The sequence below is a fragment of the Cyclopterus lumpus genome, chromosome 12 (genome assembly GCF_009769545.1).
Source record: "Cyclopterus lumpus isolate fCycLum1 chromosome 12, fCycLum1.pri, whole genome shotgun sequence".
In the NCBI taxonomy this organism is placed as follows: domain Eukaryota; kingdom Metazoa; phylum Chordata; class Actinopteri; order Perciformes; family Cyclopteridae; genus Cyclopterus; species Cyclopterus lumpus.
Window position 1 is genome coordinate 5,053,972 of NC_046977.1, and position 21,718 is coordinate 5,075,689.

The 21,718-nt window shown below is 42.2% G+C and overlaps 1 protein-coding gene across 3 annotated transcripts in view; it reads right to left on the reverse strand.

Annotated features, from left to right (window-relative positions):
• Positions 1-21,432, reverse strand: part of mast4 (microtubule associated serine/threonine kinase family member 4) — a 76,406-nt gene extending 54,974 nt beyond the window's left edge. For all 3 annotated transcript variants that reach the window (XM_034546224.1, XM_034546225.1, XM_034546223.1), the window contains exons 1-3: positions 20,809-21,432; positions 9,165-9,318; positions 4,865-5,004 (exon numbers count right to left, since the gene is read on the reverse strand). In XM_034546224.1, the coding sequence (XP_034402115.1) occupies positions 4,865-5,004; positions 9,165-9,318; positions 20,809-21,012 (498 nt within the window). In that variant the 5' untranslated portion in view covers positions 21,013-21,432. The remainder of the gene's footprint in view (positions 1-4,864; positions 5,005-9,164; positions 9,319-20,808) is intronic.
• Between the last annotated feature and the right edge of the window lie 286 nt (positions 21,433-21,718).

Consider the following 21,718-nt stretch of genomic DNA (forward strand, 5'->3'; position numbering starts at 1 on the left):
AAAAAAGAAATATATTTTTCTATTTTGGGCTTTTAAAAAGCACTTTTTTTAATTAGACATTTCTTTAAGCTTTTATATTAAAATCACGATGGGAATTTTCACTACTTTCTTGACATATTATATAGACAAACCAGACATTTAAAGACAACGTTAACTCTGGGTTAAGGATCACCTTGAGACCCGGTTTTAGGGCCAGTTGGTTCACAGCGTTGCCAACAGATTAAATGATAATGAAGCCCTAGAAAATCCATCACCTCACACCGACGCAGCAGGGCGGCCATCGAAAATCGTGGTCACGGTCGAGCAGCTTGCGTCTCATTCTGGTTCTGAATAAAAATATTTGACATTCCTTTGACTAGCTTTGAGAAACAGAACAATCAATACAGAGATGCAGCTCCCCCCTCCCCCTCCCAACAAAAAAAACAACCTCTGGCTTCTTTAGTGACATTGAAAAGATGTGAAGTAATAGAAAGTGAGTTATGCTCTTTGACATAATGGAGAACGAAATGCTGAATTAAGCTCCACTTTTCTCTAAAAGTCCTTGCTATGAATCAGATTAACTGTCACTTTTCTAGTTAAAAAAAAAAGAAAAGAAAAAAGTAATACAGCCTGAATGTAAACCAACCACATTTTAAAATTGCCCTATTTCAAATTAATGAACAGCAGCCAGATTTACCAGCCAATTAAATCTTTCCATACATAAATATGTCAGCAATGCTTTCACGGCGCACTAAATCCAAACGTTGGCAGTCCTCCATTCATTCATCGGGACTCAAGCCAGAAACCAGTGGGCTTCCCATTCATATCGCCATTATTATGTCATTGTCACACACACACACACACACACACACACATCATATTTGCTATTGCACTGAAAACATTGTTTGGATCTCATTTATTTTATGAAATCGTCGCCCAAAACAGACGGGACTCACATTTACCAAACTTTTTTTTTATTTATTAAAAATATAACAAGGGAAAACGAACAAACTGCCGCCTTCCTGCCAGAAGCTGAGGTGTTTGTCTGTTTCGCTTCCCTCCCAAGGTCGACCAAATCTCCGTCTTTAAAAATAAATAAAAAAATACAGCGGCTGCAGATGAACCCCTGAGGTGTCAGCCGACTCAGAAAAGAAGGAGCCGTTAAGATGTAGCAGCACATCAGCCATTCTGCTCCAGTCTACTCAAGACAATATCCGAGCAGCGGTCACCGGCATCCAATTTTCTCGAGGTGCCCACCGTGGAGTCACCGGGGGGTGGGGGTGGGGGTGGGGGGGGTTGGGGGGGTGGGTGCACGCAAACAGTGTGAAGAATAAGAACGAGACGGCTTTGGAGAAGATATTTAATTTGCCGTTTTCAATCCGCACGACTGCAGGGGAGTGTGTGGGAATACTTTGAAAGCAGGGAAAGAAATGTATAGAATAAAGATTTTCAGTTGTGATAAAAAAAAAAAAATGGTTTTAAACACGGCAAAAGGATGGAAACTTGAACATTGTAGCAGAGAGACGAGCGAACTCGTTTCCGTTTGGAATCTCCGAAAGTAAAAGACGTGCAATGAATTTTCTCACTCAAATTCAATCCATGACATTTCTTTTAGTATTTTTGGGAGGTGCAACATGGCACAAAAGTAGAAAAAAAATTCCAACCATCTATCTGCGGCACTATTTTCCTGAATGAAGTCTGATGAGAAGAGACGTCTCTCCTGGGTCCTCGTGACCTTACAGCCTCATCTTGAGGAGTCTCCATTCACGGCTCAGAGTACACCACTTGCATCGCACACTCCTCATGTCCAACGAGACCCGATAGCTAATACAGAAGTCCTCGTAGATACGTGCACATCTGTCCTGATAGTCGGGCGGCACAATTAAGCAAATATTATTTGATTTGAATTTGGGCATCCCACATTTAAAACACGATCGACTGCGACGTTTAAAATACCTGATTGTGAAGCCAATTACCAAATCAAGCGCTTCCTAAACTAATAACCAGCCACCAGGGGGCGATCCAGATGTTCTGAGGGGTAGCATTTATACCCTGAGGGGTAGCAGTCATACCCTGAGGGGTAGCAGTCATACCCTGAGGGGTAGCAGTCATACCCTGAGGGGGGTAGGAGTCATACCCTGAGGGGTAGCATTTATACCCTGAGGGGTAGCAGTCATACCCTGAGGGGTAGCATTTATACCCTGAGGGGTAGCAGTCATACCCTGAGGGGTAGCATTTATACCCTGAGGGGTAGCAGTCATACCCTGAGGGGTAGCAGTCATACCCTGAGGGGTAGCATTTATACCCTGAGGGGTAGCAGTCATACCCTGAGGGGTAGCAGTCATACCCTGAGGGGTAGCATTTATACCCTGAGGGGTAGCAGTCATACCCTGAGGGGTAGCAGTCATACCCTAAGGGGTAGCAGTCATACCCTGAGGGGTATTATTTATACCCTGAGGGGTATTATTTATACCCTGAGGGGTAGCAGTCATACCCTGAGGGGTAGCAGTCATACCCTGAGGGGTATTATTTATACCCTGAGGGGTATTATTTATACCCTGAGGGGTAGCATTCATACCCTGAGGGGTAGCAGTCATACCCTAAGGGGTAGCAGTCATACCCTGAGGGGTAGCATTTATACCCTGAGGGGTAGCAGTCGTACCCTGAGGGGTAGCAGTCGTACCCTGAGGGGTAGCAGTCATACCCTGAGGGGTAGCAGTCATACCCTGAGGGGTAGCATTCATACCCTGAGGGGTAGCAGTCATACCCTGAGGGGTAGCATTCATACCCTGAGGGGTAGCAGTCATACCCGCTGCAGTAGTAGATTGAGAAGAAAAAAAAAATAAGAAAAGTTAATTCATGTTACGGCTGTAGAAGAGTAATACTGTAAATGATTACTGTATTTAATAAATAGCACCGTATCGTCCTCGTTTTATAACAGGCAGAACAAAATGCATTCAGATGAAGAAGAATCTTATTCAAAGTTATTTTTTATTGCAAAAACTAGTTCTTTTGCAAGAAAGCAGCACAACGTGAACGTGAAAGCAGCGCTCTGTTGATTCAAGTGCAACATCTTTGCTTTTTGGAGATGCACTGTGAATAATGGAAGTGAAAGCAGTGCTATTATTACCTATAATACATTTAAATAAATAGATAATCGTGATCTCAATATTGATCATGATTTTCATAATGGTGCAGCCCTATCAGACAGATTTAAGTTGGTCTCTGTCCAATTATTCCTGGGTAGGTGGGGGAATTGCTTGCAGCTATAGAGACCCTTCCCCTCTCCTGCTGAAGAGTCCTTGAGCAAGACACTTCCCCCCCCCCCCCCCCCCACACACACACACACACACACACACACCCACACCCCCATCAGGTCGTGGAGTTCTGCTGTGCAGCAGATCTCATGCTCTCACCTTCCTGTGAAGGTTGGCGAGTCAAAATAAATGCGTGTGGGGGATCAGCCGAGCCTTATTATTATTATTATTATTATAAAAACACAAACATCGGAGCGGAGATGGAAAAAGACTCATTCGGGTCATCGAGTTATAAAACTCAATATGAATCAATTCATCGGCTGGAGGACAGTTATGATCATGTTCACAAAAATAACCAAAGAATACACATGTTTTACTGAAAATGCACCAGCGCCCCCCAGTGTGCACAACTAGTCCAGGTATGTTGCACTTTAAATCACAAACAGTATTAGTGGCATCATGTTAGTGGTGTAAACAGGATCACGAGGAGCCAGTTCAGGTTACAGTGCCTTTTTCTTCTCAGCCCACTAATGATGTTAGTGTCAAGTTACCGAAACACACGGTCGCAGTAAAAATCAGCCACACGGGCACACGCATTGATGCACACGTGCTTTCTATTGCATTAACCTTTCCTCTAAGCGATAGCTGGGAATGACTCACAGCGCAGCGGCATTGGATTAGCCGCCGCTTGTGATTGCATCTCCCTCCCGGGACAACAAGACCACGATGTACCGCATCGCCGTATCCGTCATCTGAGAGAACGGAGCGGGGCCACGCTGAAGGTCACCCGTCTGCATGACTGCAAGCTGGGGATGCTCCTCTTTGTCCTTCTAGACTACATCGAAAAACAGGCACGCAACAATCTTATGAGTAGTTGCCTTTCTGAATGCGTTTAATCCTCCTTGATGAACGTTTCGGCTCTCGTGATTCACAGAAATTAATGCATTAAAAAAAAAGCAAGTGTTTTATTAACCTGCAGCGGTGACAGATGATCAAACCAGAGTCCAGCCACAATACACAGAACCAACAATAAAAAAAGATTTATAACTCAATGCTAACCAATAGGACTTTTTTTGTATCCACAGAACAAAACATAAACAACAGAAGTGTTTGATTGTAGTTTCTTTATCTCAATTTAATCCACTAATAATGAGAACAGAAGTGTCCGCCAAGCAGATTTGTGAATTACTCGCATTTCTGCATCGTCTTATTCAACACATTTTAAAATATATTTGTGTTCCTTCACATTTAAAGAAAGGAAAAGGTTTCTGTGTAAAAAAAATAGCTCAAATAGACTGTATATTGTATGTCGGAATTAAGCAGGAACTGGTTAACTCTGAATACACGTAGTATGTGTACATGCACAAGTATAATATTCTTATTTCAGACTGATGTTTGATTTCTGTTCTTAATATCTGCAGCAAACAGATTTCAGGATTCTCCCCTGATAAAAATGTGCTTAACTACCAGGTGGAACATGACGTGTGTATTCAGACATTGTTGTCAGGACGGAAAAAAAAGAAAAATAAATCCCGACATAACTCGTTCTGTGACATTCAGCTGTGTTATAAAAAAGGATGAGGTCATGGGAGCAGCGAGCTGATGATGATGGTTTAGGAAGTACTCACCAGGCTGGAGGTGAGGGAGGGGTCCGACTTCCCGAGGTTCAGGGAACACATGCGGACCAGGTTGGAGGTCTCGGCCGACGGCTGCCACGCGGCGCTCTGCGTGTGCTGCTGGTGGCTGCTGTGCAGGAGGAGGTACTTCCCTGCAGAGCGACAACAGCACGAGGTTCAGGTAAAAACGCAGCGCGCTTTATTTGGAGCATTTCGTTCATAAAAGATCAAAGTTTTAAGAAAACCGTCTATTGACACTTCGAGCAAAAAAGGATGAAGACTGTGCCGAGATTTAAACAAGTAAATTCAAACTACCGACACATCCCATAATAAAAAAAAGGGAGTAAATGGAGGGGGGGGGGGGTGGAGTACAGGTGAAATGACATAAGACAGGCCCAAGCTGTCGGCTCTGGTTAGGAGTTTAAAGCTAAAGCCCCCCTGACCCTGTGCAGGAAGTCAAGGCGTTAATGGGAAAGCTCATTAAGAGATCACTGACAATCCCAACATGACATCATCAACAACAAAAGGAAGTAAATGGATCCACCCACAACAAGAGCTCTGGCCAGGACTATTATTTCTGCCAGCAGCTAGATGGCACTAAATGCTCCTTTTAACCCTCAAACCTCAGAGCACGAGGCAGAGGAGCCGTCTGACTGCATTGAGAAATCACTCGTGGAAGTCTTGTCATCCTTAATCCACGTGTGTATATTCCCATTTCCCGTTTGAGTAAACAGTCGAGGAGGATTCACAACTTTTGGCACAGAGAAGGAAGACGACTGCGATGGAACATTAAAAAAAAAAGGGAAATATCTCAAGTTCACGAGGCCTCGAGCCGCACGTCATCGGATGTGTTAAGCTTTTATAAAACTGGAGAGGGAAGGTTTATAAATGTACAGCAAAACCTGACCAAAAACAAAAAAAAAGGCATGCAAGTAAATCAAGAGTTGCATCTGCAATGGGTACATTTTGAATTGTGTACATTAAGAGCATCCAGTATTCTATAAACAAATGTTTTCTCACTTGACAAACTTGTTCAAAATGTTCTACAGATGGTGGTGAAAAAAAAGACTTTTTGCAGCGCCGCCGTCGGTTTCCTGGTTCGAAAAAAAAGAAGAAAGTGTTTCCATTTCATTTCCTTCAGTGCGTGTGACGTAATCAGACTGAATGTTAATGTGGCTTCATTTCATTCGTGAGCTGATCTCTCGTTTAGTCGTCAAGAGTTTCGTTAGAGATGCAGTTAAGTAGCTGGCGAGCTGCGCAGGAAGACGCCGTCGAATGCTTCTCCACCAACGGGCACAACGCCAGATGTACTGGAGGAGAACTCAGGTGTGTGTGGACGTTCAAGAGGAGTCCGAATGTCCAACGCAATGAGAGTTTTGTAAATGCAATAACGCCATGTCTTGCATTTAGTGACGACGTCCATGGCACTGTCCCTGGTTCGAGTCCAGATGGAGATGATTCTGATTCTTCTTCTTCTGATTCTGATTCTTCTTCTGATTCGGATTCTTCTTCTTATGATTCTTCTTCTTCTTCTGATTCTTCTTCTTCTGATTCGGATTCTTCTGATTCTTCTTCTTCTGATTCGGATTCTTCTTCTGATTCTTCTGATTCTGATTCTACTTCTTCTGATTCTGATTCTTCTTCTTCTGATTCTGATTCTACTTCTTCTGATTCTACTTCTTCTGATTCTACTTCTTCTTCTTCTGATTCTGATTCTTCTTCTTCTGATTCTTCTTCTTCTGATTCTTCTTCTGATTCTGATTCTTCTTCTTCTGATTCTGATTCTTCTTCTTCTTCTTCTGATTCGGATTCTTCTTCTGATTCTGATTCTTCTGATTCTTCTTCTGATTCTGATTCTTCTTCTTCTGATTCTGATTCTTCTTCTGATTCTGATTCTTCTGATTCTGCTTCTGATTCTGATTCTGATTCGGATTCTTCTTCTGATGATTCTCCTCCTCCTCCTCCTCCTCCTCCTCCTCTTCTTCTCTCTCCCCTTTTCTGCCATCTCTCCATTGTCTACTAAAAAGACACTTACAAATTAATTTAACAGCTTGGAGCTGTAGCAGTTTGTACTAAATCAAATTAAAAAAACAACACAAAACCAGAGCAGGATGAGTTAACACTGCCCCCCCCCCCCCCCCACCCCCTCCTCCTTTCTCACTCTCCGCAGATGACGCACATTACAAAGATTTAGTTCAATCTGGACCGGTCACACATTGTGATCACTGCGGTCAATTCAAGAGAACCGAAGAGAAACCAAACAGGATGAGGAGGGAAAGCTATGGTCCTTCCTTCCTTACCGGCAAGAGCTTTTCCTCACTGAAGCCCATCACATCCCGGCATAAAGGAAACCTCTCTTCGGGCGCCAGTCAACACTTTTAGAAAAAGGAAGGCATCGGGAGAGAGGAGGAGGAGATTTCCTATTTCTTTACATGATTCGACGCAGGTGTCCGTAAAGGTCGGAGCGCTCCGTTCCCGACCTCGTGCAGCACGTCTGAACCATTACAGTATTTGCCCTCAACTGCTGTACGAGCACAAACCAGCTACACTGAAACAACATCTGTATGATAAGAAAGAAAAGCCAGTCTCCCTCGTGTTGCTTTAACAGCACAATCAAGTTGATTGGTATTTATTCAAGTGTTCTCACTCAAAACAACATTTTAAAAACACATCATGACAACGTAATAATTTTCCTTTGCCCAATACTTTTACTGAATGTACTGAATGTATCAGGTGGCGAGTGAAACGTGTTGTTCTGTGCATCATAAATAAGATATTGATAAATGATAAAGAGAACGTACTCCGAGGTACCCGATCCAGCATTTTAGGCAACCTCAGAGGCATTTCCGATACCGTATCAGAACAACTCTGGGAGAAATGCTCTCCTCTTTCCTAATTCGTCCAACTTGTCAGACTCCTGGGTGTAAATTGGATGTGCAGTCTGTCCACGCAGCAGGATCTGACACCCACCTACCAACGAAAAAAAACCTGAATTTTACACTTCCAAATGGGATGTCTCTCTGCTGACGTTACACATTCCTCACCACAGGAACGCAGTTTGCTTCCCGGTGTCGAGCAGCAAAACGCAGCCTTCTGTCCACAGACTCAGTGGGGCTGGAGAAAGTACCAGCGTGCACAGTTCAGCCAATCGTGTGTGTTAAACAGTAAGCAGACTATAAAAGTGTCTCTCAATAGTAGAAAAGTATGCATTCTATTGGTGCATAGAGAGACGCTGGCTGAGAAAGAGATCATCTGTAAAATGATGCTTTAATTATGCGTTAAGTGACGTGTGTCCTTGTCTCGGCTGTTTGCAGATGATGTAATCCTATTGGCTTCGAGCGTTTGAATTGTGTCCTGTCAAGTGCGTCATGGTTGCTTTCTCCTCTGAGCCGGTTTTGAGTGACAGATGGCAAGTGTTCATCGCTACTTCCTGCAACAGTCATACATTTGAAGCAGAGTTTTTTTTAATTTGTCCTTAGGGAACTATTTTCTCAACAAAAAAAAGGTAAGAAAAACTGAAAGCTGTTCATGAGATGTGGGTACAATTATGCTTTTGACCCATTTAGGGGGATTAATTCCCCATTTAAGGAGCATCCATGTGTGAAAGATGCTTATTGATTTAAGGCCATTAATGTCAGAAAGATAAACACAAACAGCTTTTCCCACTCTGGTGACTATAACAAGAGCTAAATCCTCAAGATATTGGAAATAGTAGAAACAACGTGTGTGTGCGTGTGTGCGTGTGTGCGCGTGTGTGTGTGTGTGAGAGAGTTTGAGGACAATTTAAGTGATCTGAGGAGAGACTTATGTTTGGTTATTGGATATATGTTATTCTAATGTAGAGATAACTGAGGGTGCATCGACTTCGATTATGATGCGTTCAAGCACTATTCAGTAAAAAAATAGTGGGAAAATTATAACGCTGTCCTGATTCTAACATTTTGTTTTTGGCGAGGAACTTAATAAAATAGTTGTTTTGAAGAAGTATTTTTTTTTAGCAGCCATTAGAAAGGAAATTATGAAAATGTTTAACTTCCCAACAATGGCTCAAAGCAGCTTTTAAATACATTATTACAACTAATAATGCCAAAACAGTAACTCCTAACCATTTAAATTGTGTGTTTTATTTGGAAATAATCCTTATAGAAGACATTGACAAAGTAAAAGGATAACATTTAGACTTGCTCTCTATTATCTGAACTTTTAAAAACTCTGCTTTGGCCAAGAAAAATGGTGTGTGTGCCCAGTTTGCAGACTCGAGCTCTTATAGTAGCAACATTAAAACATGGAATCCGAACATGAAATATTTCACCTGTGAGTCCGCCCCCGAGGCTCCGCCTTCGAACGTTTTTTCCATCCTCGCTGAGATGACGCTTGAATTTGAGGGCGGGACTTAATCCGTACGTCAACTCGGGGTTACTGGACTTCCTGAGGTAGGTGGAGGGAGGGTAGAGGATGTGGTCCAACTAGAGGAAAAACAATCAATGGGTAAAATATAGATTTATTTAATGCATCTAGAAGTTGTTGTCATAACCATGTAATGACGAGGTTGTGTTTAGATCAAAGAAAGCCTACATTTCAGCTCATTGGGCCTTTATCAGGGTGTTGCAAAACTTATGTTCTTTGTTAGAAATGTCATGATGCACAACATTATGACAAATCTATGAACCGCAGGAAATTCTTAAAGGACGACTCAACTTCTTAAGCGCTCTCTCGGGGAGGGAGATTCCCCTCGGCTCAAGAGTTTAGCACACAATGTCCTTTATGAATCACTCGATCCATCCGAGGCTTAACTTTGCCCCACTCATAAGCACGGGGTGGCCAAACTACGGTCCGAGGGCCGACTGCGGCCTGCTGCTCGTTGTGAAATGGCCCACGGTAGATAATTATTATTTATTTACTTTAAACATTTATATATTTCTATTAAATTACACTGTGTGTACACTGCACATACTAGTTAAAAAAAAAAGTTAGATATAAATGTTGTGATTATCCTCTCTGCAATATGTAATATGTGTATAGGCACACCAATTAACAACTGTAACGTCAAACTGTTTAGTTATTTTCATAGAAAATGAACCGTCTATGAAGAAAGTGACAGATTATCTTGCAGTGTATCTTGTTAAAAACGGAACATTTATCGTGTTAAATGCATCTCCATATGGTCCACAATCAAAAATATTAAGAAAGAGAGAGTAGCACGAGTCTACATCGAGGAATATGGACGGTTATAAATACATGAACCAGGTTGCAGCATATTGTATTCTCAGAAGATAACGACTTTACAAGAAGCTCTCGGACCCGCTAACAATGCCCGGTGGCGAGGAAGAGGCCCTCCCTGAGAACACAAAGATACGCATGGCTCGGGGGGCATTCTGTGGAAGGAAACCCTCTCTGCTCCTCGGTGGGAGGATCCGTGATCCCGGGACAATTGAGGACAACCGAGACCCGATTCTCTGTGGGGTGGCTCGACCTCTCGAAGACTTCCGAAAAATGCAGAGCGAGTGCGACGCCGCGCAGACTGAAGCGAAAGTAAAAAGCGCAATATTTTTTGTGATCTTTAGCTATGAAAAAAACGCTGTAAAAGTTGCTCTTCAGTCACAACCTGTCATGAGGTAATTAATATTTTTGCAGCTCCACCTTAAGCACAAATAGACACAGAGTCATGAGATCCTGATGTTGCAGGGTCTACACAGTGTCTACACGTCTGAGCTCTGCAGCAGTGCTGCTATTTGTTCATCGTCTGCAACGTAGATGTGAGACATCTGAGCATCTACAATCATCTGGGTGCCCCGTGAGCAGTGACACACACACACACACACTTATTAAAACTCTATTCTATTCAAATCTAACCACAATTCAGCCTTTCTTGAACACTGTAGTTAATAAAAGCAGGCTCAATAAAACCAGTCACACACTCACCATCTAATAACTATGAGAATTAGAGGGAATAATCGGATTACAGCTGAGTGGCAAAAGAAACTAATAGGGCTGCAACTAATGACTATTTTCATTAATTATTCAAAATGGCCATCACAATGTGGTTTAATATCATAGAAGCCCCAGAAAAACAACAAATATTTACTTTCTAAGAAGCTGGAACCTGAATTTTTCTGTACAATTTTTTTTAAAAATCAATTAATCAATTAGTTAAGCAAATTCATTTTCTGTCAATCAACTAATCGATTGACTAATCATTTCAGCTCTAGCTAATAATGCTAAAACTAATAATGTAACATTTTGCAGCTGGAGGTAAATTGTGAGATGTCACCTCACTACTTGTTGACGTAAAGGAACTACTTTGTGTGGCGAAACCCGTGTTAATCTGTAGATAAGTACTCCTCCATTTGATAACCACTCACAGAATTCACGAGCAGGTGGCTCGACTCTCCCCAGGTCTCCGGATTAAAATCACAATGCAATAAGGAGCGGACAGGACGCTTATGTCATGTAAAAAGCACGCAGATAATAACCATAAGCAATGCCTCCATAAGCAGTTTAGAGGTTATGCCATGAAACAATGAGGTAAACTTCCTTCACGCCCGAACAGCAGAGTGATGCGCGGTGCAGGGGTCGTGACCCCGTGGAGCGCCGCCGAGTGACCGCGTGTCCCATTTCTACATCGCAAAAAGGAAGTGTTTTATAGAAGTAAGAGTATTTCTTAATGTCCTCCAGCTTCCGCTGTTTTTAATCCTCCTCTTCCCCTCAAGGAAGAGAAGTTAGGATGTGCGCTGGTTTGCGTTTCTATTATTTTGCGTAAAAAGAAGACATTTTGTAAATTTGACTGTTTTACGGGCAGATCAGATCATTTTAAAATATCACCAACTGTTGACTTGGAAGTGAGATCATCAGAAATTGCATCTGTGCTCTGGGTCAAAGGTTTATAGGCGTGCAATATATTATGGTCTGACTTTTGCATTTCACTTGACTATGCAAACATGGAATATAAATCAATTAATGTTTTTAAAAGAAAAGAAAGAAAACGCTTGTTACCATTCACAGGACCATAAAAAGGTATATACTTGCATACAGCACAATCTGACACATTTAAACCCAACGCCCTGATGCCTTTGCAACCTTCCTCGTCCCGACTCAACAACAGAAGAACTGTGGAGCGCTGCCAAAGATGGCCGGAGTTTCACCTTGATATCTGTTATGTGTTTACTGTTGCATGCAACAGTTAGCTTCGTTATTAGAGGCCAAATTTCTTTTACATCTTTATTTATTTTAAAAGTGGGCGACAGTTCGTCAAATGCCAACTTGATCACATGGGAAGCGCCGCAGCAAGCCAATAACACCGGCGGGCAACACACACACACACACACACACACACACACACACACACACACACACACACACACACACACACACACACACACACACACACACACACACACACACACACACACACACACACACACACACACACACACACACACACACACACACACACACACACACAGCAGGTTTGGCAGCTGCTAGTGACCTTTCAACCCAACGTTCCTCCCTCACACAGACAGACACACACACACACACACACACAGAGGACAGTACCAACAACCCTCTGTTGTCAAAGCACAAGAGAGACGAAGACGGTGGACTGCACAACACACAAAGTCGGTTGTGTTTACCAACGGAAAGATGAGGCAACCGTAACCTGTGTATAGAGTGTGTGACACACGGATACTTTATTTCTATAACTGGTGCGTTTCTGGTTTATTTGCTGTTAATATTCGCAAAACAACCCTGTGACTTCGACTGCATCCTGACGCCCCTGTGGTTCACGGCAACAACCGATTACAGAGCAACGTTAGCATTTGTGTTTCTCACCCATTACTCACTCACTCACTTAAGCTCTGTTTTTGGTCTCAAACTCCGGAGGGAAGTATCTGGCTCTTTAGCTGCAAGATGCATTAAAAACAGTCATTAAATAACAGAAATTCGGAAAAAGAAAAAAGGAGAAATGAACAAAACAAAGAAATAAAATGTAACGCATTAATGGGACCGTCCTGTGGATAAGGCCGAGAGCAAACACTCAGAACAGGTTTTACTCCGGCTGTCGACGTTTACCAGCCAAGAGGCAGTGAAAGACAACCACGAGACACTTTCCCTACACAAACACACACACACACACGCACACACACAGCTAAACAAACTCACAATCAAAAGGACAGAACAGCAAGGAGAGTTGTACATCCCACAATAAGGCAAACTCCAGGATGAAAGAGCAGCAAAAGCAAGGCTGCACACGGCGACCTCGTCCTCAAGGTCAAGTAGGAAACGCTCCAATAGTCCAAGCCGAGGACGACGCTGTGGTTTTCACAAGCCTGTTAGTGGAAACGCTACGAGAGGCACGAGTGCTGGCTTCCAAAACAGCACATAAGCACCAATTTTAATATTCATTCCCGCTATTCCTTAGTATCGCATCCTTCACCAACGTGCATGGATCTGCATTACAAAAAAAAAAAAAAAGGGGGATGAGAGTTGAGTCCCGATGTCCTCGTTAAAATAATATATAGATCTAAAAGCAGATGCACAAAAAAAAAAAAAAAAGGAGGAATTAGCAAAAACGCAGTCACACTCCGGGATATTAATTCCCTTTGAAGGAGGGGGAAGTGTTGTTTATCATTTCACAGACGGATGAAAGGAACCCATTTACAGACGGGAACAAATTGTTATTGGTGTCTTTCTTTGGTTGCTAAGACACAATGAGTGCACACTTACAATAAAACAGGAAGCCGGAGCCCATACATCAAGAGCCTCGACACCCTTTCCAGTCCTCGCTCGTCCTGCCATTGTTTTCTCCGTCACATTGTCCGATCAACAACTGAGAATAACATGAATATGTAATGGTCACCTCTCACTTTTTATGCACTTGGGGGAAAAAAGAAAAGAAAAAAAACTTAAGAGGACCATCAAGAATTCCCCCTCTGTAATCGGTTCCCAGAGATAAATATACATTTCCTCAGATATACAGTTTAGAAACTAAGAAATGCAGCTTTTTAAAAACATAAATCCGTAGATGTCCATGCTGTTGCCTTCAACATGTACAGCAGAGTGGTGCTTCCTCCATCATGGTGAGTGAAATCTCATCAACCAACGTTTTAAATTTTAAATTTATTTATTTATTAGCGTTGTATTTTTGCAGGAACGGCACACAATTTAAAAAGTAAATTGCACCAAAGTTGCCTCCAAAACAAACACCACAGATGCTAAATTAGCTGAAGCTATAATCTGGTACGGCGCATCAAATGGTGACATTTATGTTTGAACTGTACATGGCCCCTTTTAAATAAAAGAGAATAAATATATTAATAATATGTGATGGTCACTCTCTGAACCCTTGAGATAGGGAACATGTTTCTCAGGGTCGACTCCAGTGGAGCGACCTCGTCACCCAACATCTGTCTACTTCAACTCTCCCCCGAATGAATTCCACTCTTCCTTCGCCTCCCGAGGACCTCGAGTGTTTACTCGTGTGGTAAACGGGCTCGCTGAAAATTGTCTCACGGTTTCGAAGTCCAAATAACCGTGTGTGTGTGTGGGGGGGGGGGGGGGGGGGGGGGGGGAATCTCCCACTTTTCGGTCATCCGACGGTCACTTCATTTTGCCTCCTTACATGGACGCCGTTCCTTCATTAGCTAAAGAAAACCTTTTGGATTTCAGAGTTTTTAAACTCGGTTTGCCCTCGCGGGGGAATTGAGTTTCCTGTGTTGACGCGGTCCGAAGTGGGAGGAGTACAGCGGTGCTTTCAAATCTTACACATTTCATACGACTATGATGATTTATTATCCTCCGCATGGAAAAGAGTTAAACCGTGCGTGTACGTCTTCAGGCCTTGGAGGCTCATTGTATGCATTCCATATAATCTGGTGCATCATGGGAACAAGCAGGGCTGTATTTGTATTTATGCGTCTCGGATTCAAACATGAAACATAAGACATGCTGTTTTTATTTAACAGGAATCTCATTTATGCCCTATTAGTGTAAAAAGAGATGAAAGCGTGAACCAACCGTTCGTTTGACTTCATAATCTCGTTACTGATATAAAAATTGTGAGAATGGAGGTCAGAGAAGTGTAGATGACCTTCTTACTACTTATTTACCCCACGTGGTGTTTTAACTACAGCTCACCTTGCAGCAGTTCTAAGCACCAAATAAAGGTTGAATACTTTTTATACACTATAATGTACGCTTAAGCAGGTATGAATGCATCATCTTTTTATATTTGTACAGTATTTGTCAACAATTAGAACTTCTCCTATAAAGACATATTTCATATTATTCCATCTGTAGTATATATATAGAGCATATATTTATAGAGCACTACAATATAATACGTTATGAATCATTTAGGGAATTATTATATATATATATATATATATATACACACACACACACACACACACACACACACAATACTGATTAAGTTTGAGTCTTTGAGAGACATATTAATTTCAAAATGTATACACATTTTCTATATTGTATCCTTTAAAAACTTAAAATAGGCTAATGAACTTAATCTTTTTACAGCACAACTTAATTTAAATAGATTTAAAAAAAAATACTGTATGCATGCATGTGTCCATTCACAACACAAAAAAATAAGCAAAAATCAGAATATATGACAGGACCTTTAAAATAAACTCCTTCCTAATCTAATCAAAGCGCTGGAATCTCTTACCTTGCTTCCCTCTGATGACGTACGCTGACATGAAGGTAAATTCCGACCCAGAGACATTTTGTTTGGATGTCAACAAAAAAACTTAAGCGCCTTTATCATTTCGATCCCAAACTGTAGATTAAACCCAGACGCACGCAAAAGGTCAGCGGAGAGGAGAGTCAAAAATCAGAGGTCCTAGACAGACAAGAGTCCACAGTGCGAGTGAAAAAGAGTCTTAACCCGATTGTGTTAATCCTCTTTGCCACAAAGCATGCACCGACACTGGCTGCCCCTCTAATAACCCGGAGCGACTGAACACATGGCTGCTTATTTCGGGGGGGGGGGGGGGGGGCACAGCCCCCGGGACCCGAACCATTGCACAGAGAAAGAGTTAAACATTGTCAAACAGAAGCAAATATTGATACACGGAGAGCGCGCTGGTGCAATGCATGACCGTTCCACTTTATCACGGCCTCGTAGAGTAAACCGGAGGAGTGAGAACGAGGATGTGGAAAGGAAATGGAGACGTCTTAACTTCGTTGTTTAAAAATTAGGAATTCAATTAAGAACATCCACCAAAATGTGGAATAACCAAAGTCCTTGCAGGTTTTCCTCCCTGTATCCCACATGCAAGATAAAGTGAGCATTGACATCATTGTGTGCCAGCTCAGCCTTTTGTTTCCTCATACAAATACATCACCGCCCAACCCAGCAGCCAGCGCAGCTCATCACGAGCAGTTGGCCTCATTTGAACATTTTACTTGTCTATTCTTGTCCCCATAATACTTAATGTGATCTCTCAAAAAGAGTGCCACGTTTCTAAGCACTCTTAGCATCATTAACACAACTCGTGGGAACAAACTGATAAATCGCAATTGTTTTTTTGAGTACAGCACTTGATTAAATGTACTTAGTTTCTTTTCATTACTGCAAAAAATAAATAAATAAAAAGAAGTGTGCAACTAAATCTTGTGCTGAGAAAGCCGGTGCGACCAGTGGCACTGGGGGAAGGTTTGTCTGGTCACTGGGGAACACCAGCATGCTCCAGAAGCTCAGATTACAAAACACACAGGAGGGAAAGCCACTTCGTTCTCTGCTCAGGGAGACTTTACTCCACTATACCTGTACACAGAAAATACTTATTGCTGTGAATAATGATCCTGTATATTGCACGTTTGGGGTACTGGTGCCTTTCAAGTGATACACTCCCAAGTGATAGAGCCGAGAGCCGAGAGCCGTATGCTCTACCAATATACTGAACCAATAAACTGAATTAACTGTTTTCTGAGTCTGGCATCGCCCCAAACAGCACGTGTGTAAAGTACGACTGGCCAAACTATTGCGTAAGATTAGCAAACAGTCGAGATGAGTGGTCCGTCTGACTCTAAAACTGTTTACAGTACAGGTACTTTGACACGGCATAAAACAGGTGTTTTAATCAATATGAGGCGTGCCCTAAATACATCACTTAAAATCCAAATGTCACAAATCACAAATAATGTTGTTTTTTTTTTCATTTGATGGTCCTATTGAGGTTTTTTGCACCAAATGTCTGTCCTCGTATTTTATGAGGTCATCGCCTCATAAACAAAAATGGGAAAAGGCATGATTTTGTGTTATTGTGGTTGTAAAAATGTAACTGCCAGATCGCTGCGGTACCTCCCCGTTTATAAAAAGGGTGCGGGAGAGAAACGTTTTTTTGGGATCGCAGTGAACATTTTTAAAAGGCTCAACGCCAACAAATACGTAATAAAAGCAGAATATTGTGTGTGTGTGTGCGTGTGTGTGTGTGTGTATATAGAGTGAAAAGATGAGGTGGACTAATGCACGCAATGGTTCTTTAAATTATTGATGATAGTAATCCAAACGTCGACGTTATAAATGAAGCTTCCAACAATCCGAATTGGCCCTCGTAAAGTCAGAGGAATAAATTAAATCGTCACGGTGATAAATATAAAAAAAGGATATTTAACTAAACAGCTGCCTGCTGAAGAGAGGGTGAGAGCAAACCCAAAATAGGAAAGTTACAGACTGTAAAATAATAACAAAACAAAAAAAAAAAAGAGCCGAAAAATCACTGCAAAGCTGCGTACAGACGATTCTCACGTTCTCATTCGATACGCCGTTACCGTGGCGATGGAGAGTACATCCGCTCAAAGAGCACAACGCTTAAGAACTTTGAAGGTGTTCTTGGGTGGCATGTGGGCTGTGTGCATGACGCAATGCACTTTCCACCTCAACCCACCGCTTGAGGAAGCCTGTTGAGTTTACGTTGGTGCTCGCTCTGTGTACTGAAGATAATCCAAGTAACTTCTGTGCTGCACAAAAACATCTGCAGGCCAGGGCGAGTAAACCCGGCATATTGGGAAGACTCGGAAAAATAATCCCCGTTGTTGCCACATTATCGTTTGATCTGAGCCAAATTGCCCCGCCCACTTCCCGCATGTATTACTCGTTAAACATGGCGTGGCGTTTTTCTGTGGGCTAAAAAAAGGTGTAACATTTAAGGCTTAACATCAGATCCTCTGTGGCTTTATAAATCTAAGAAACCCAAATAGGAAATGGTGTGACGAAGCATAAACTCAACTGGCAGTTCCCATAATGCTACATGAGGAGGTGGAGATGAGAAAGTACGGGAACCGAGGATTTATGATTATAGGGTGGATGGGGGTATAAAAACAGCAGGACATATATAGACAAGGAATACAATGATTAACACATTGACAGAGTGTACCTTGGCAAGCAGCCAGCTAGAATCACCGGTATTAGGCTCATTTATCTGAACTCTACAATCATTTGAATCATTTGTGCTTCGTGCAACTAAAGTACAAAATGAAGCCTCAGGTCATGTTCAAACATGGGTATCAGATACTATGAATCCCATTTCATTACTTGTTTTTGTCATATAGTAAATTATATATATTTGGGAGTTTGGAGTAAGTCTGACATAACAAGTGATTTAAGGACATTTGTTGATATGGACATGTTTCACTCCAAATGTAAATATTTGCTGGTTTTCATGCTCTAGTTTCCCATGATTATGAAATGAATGAATATCTTTGTGCTTCTGGATGGTTGGTCGAGCAAAACATGATGTCATCCTGGCGTTTTTTAAAAATATTTTCTTACATCTTTTGGGCCCAACACCTATTTGATTAATTGAGAAAATAATCCAAATGGGAAATCAGCGTTTATGGCAAGTAAGCGTGAACAAATGAAAGGAATCTCTGACTCCGGTATTATTGCTACTCTCTCAATGTGCACAGAAAGACAGATGGAGAGATATATATGTGTGTGTGCATGTGAAAATGAGCATAAGGGATCAACAGTCCAACGATATAGGACAATGATATAAAACAGAGAAAAGCAACAACAACAAAAAATAATAATAATAAATCACAATTGAGAAGCTGGAACCGATATATATATATATATATATATATATATATATATATATATATATATATATATGTTTGGTCAATTTGCTGTAATAAAATGTCTTAAATGATGAACTCATGAAACAGGTACAACTCCTATACTGACACTAATGTCTAACTTGCGATGCACTATGCTTCCTATATTTCAAACTATTGCTATCATCTTATCTTTTCTATGTATGAAAGGATTATGCGTGGGATAATCTCATCTTTGAGTGTAGATAATGTCCGTCACAGCTCGCCACACTGGACGGATTCAGATGTCTTGGATGGACAAAGATGCAACACACACACACACACACAAATAAACAGTGTGAAAAACTCCTTGAAACACTGCCCTTGGCTAAGTCATGCAGGTTCTCAGAAGACTTTTCCTTCTTGAACTCCCCAGCAGAAAGAGAGGCAGGGCAAAGGTCGGGTTTCCCTGATTATCCCTGTAGTAATACCACTTCAAGGCCGCTCTTCACCAGCAGGTCGGCTTACCTACTCGGCGGCGTCTCGGTCCGGTGACGTCATGATTTAGTGCTGGGGTGACGGGTCAAATTACATTTCAAGTACAAAGAGGTCAGCGGTTTTAAATAGACTTCAAACTAAAAAAATTTAAAAAAGGGACTAGGAGGAGAAAAGGGGGCACATGGTCCAATAGAGGTGAGATATCACCTCTATTGGACTGTCAAACTGTTACTCAGCCAAACCAAATTAGTGAAGCGCCAGTGTTAGCAAACATGACACCACTCTGAGGGGGGGGGGGGTGCATGCAGGAAAAGTGTGTAACATTGCGCACTCTTCTGGATTCTCTCGCTGCACATAATAATAATAATAATAATAATAATATTAGATGACAGACCGCCACACCTACCGTGTGAAGTCATGCATGATATGATTTTTGTAAATCTTTTTTTTTTTTTCCTGTCAAGTAGATTTCAAACACACCCTTGCATGTTTGTGCTCATCTGAGCCAGTCAAACCAGTCTGCGGATACATCCACGTAAAAGTGTAGAAATAAAAGGCAGAGAGAGAGAGAGAGAGAGAGAGAGAGAGAGAGAAAGAAAGAAAGAGAGAGAGAGATGCATTTTTTGTTGTCTTCCTCATTTTCCCCCATCTGTTTCCTGAATGAACACCACAACAACTGCCCAACTCTCTATAAGATTAGTGCGTGACTAGTTGCCCCAGTATGTGTCTCTCACGTCCTTACGTCCCAGTCACAGAGCTCAACATCTGATTTTTATTTCATTCAACTCCTCGTCAAGGTATTTCATTAAAAGATACATTTTAAAAAATGCGTTGGTTCCCGTTGCTGATGAATTCTGTTGTCTTACACGGAGCGCTGTGTGTAATATTTAGTCCACCCTCACTGATGTGAATGGGGTGGACAAAATATTAGAAATATCTCATTGACATGCAATACTATTAAACAGCACCACAAACTGCAGCCACACACACACACACACTTCGGAAAATCTTTCTTTTGTGATGCAGAATATTAATATTATATAAATATATATATATAGTATCCAGATGGTGAGGAGAGGTTCACAACAATAACTTCAGCAATGGTGAAACATGGAGGCACAAAATTGGCTGAATGAGTCATCTTGAGTCTTAAGGAGCTCACAGCATGAATTATTCTCGGCACCGACTTCATGACGTGCAAACCCCGAGCGAGCCGAGCTGACGGAGGTGGTTGTTGACACATATCTTTGACAGCAGTACAGCTGAATTAATGGAAGTTTATTAGCGCGCGCGGAGGTGTTAAGAGGGGTTTAAAAAAAAAAGGGGATTACTGGCACGATTTTTTTCAAAACACATGCACATGTGTAGCTAGTAGTCTGGTTCAGTGAGAGGGGTGTGTTTACCTTCTCGTCCTCGTCTTCACTCCCCTCGTCCCCCGGTGTCTCCTTGTCTTCCTCCGCCTCGTTGACACTTTCGCAGTCCGAGTTGGGAGCGTCATCTCCGGGGAGCTCGGCGTGCGGCTCGGGCGTCACGTCTCCCTCGGACAACGTGTTTGAATCGGACGACGGCGACTCGCTTCCAGACGACAAATAATGTTTCTTCTCCATTTTTTTTCTTCTTTTTTTTCTTCCCACCCTCCCCTCCTTCTTCTCCTTTTTTTTGTCCTACTATCACCAATTTCAAATCAATAACAAGCCCATTTAAAGATGCGACGTCATACAGCCGTTAATTAACCTGTCAACGCACCTGTCCGGAGAGTTCATTTTCGCTATGAGCCCCCCCCCCCCCCATACAAGGGTACCACTTTTTTTGTTTTGTTTTTTTCTTCTTCTTTTTTTCTGGACCCAGTAAAAACAAAGTCGCGTCGTATCGATATTAAAACAGTATCGACCCTGTTTGATATCGAGGCGCGCGCTGCACCGACGTCTCCTCTTAAGTTAAAAGTTGCCTTTTTTTTTTTTTTGTAGCGCTTCTACTTCCCGGGTGACTCCATGCTGTTACTGCCTTCATAACACACGCGAGCCGTGTCTGCACACCCTCAAATTAGCCCCGCCCACAACGTGTTCTGTAGGGGGCGGGGGGCGGGGAGTGGGCCAATCAGATCGCCGGAGCTTCTAGACGAACCAAACAGAGGCAAGTGAGATGCACGTGGGAGAAGTTTTTGCCTCCAGGTTTAGACAACAAACCCTTTTGGTTAGGTTTTAAGGTTTGTGGTCAAAATAAACTCTTCCAACTTCTCTCACGTGCAGGTATTTAGGGAGTTGGCAATAAGGAGGGGTCTCAAACTGCCGGCCCCCGGGCTATTTACGGCCC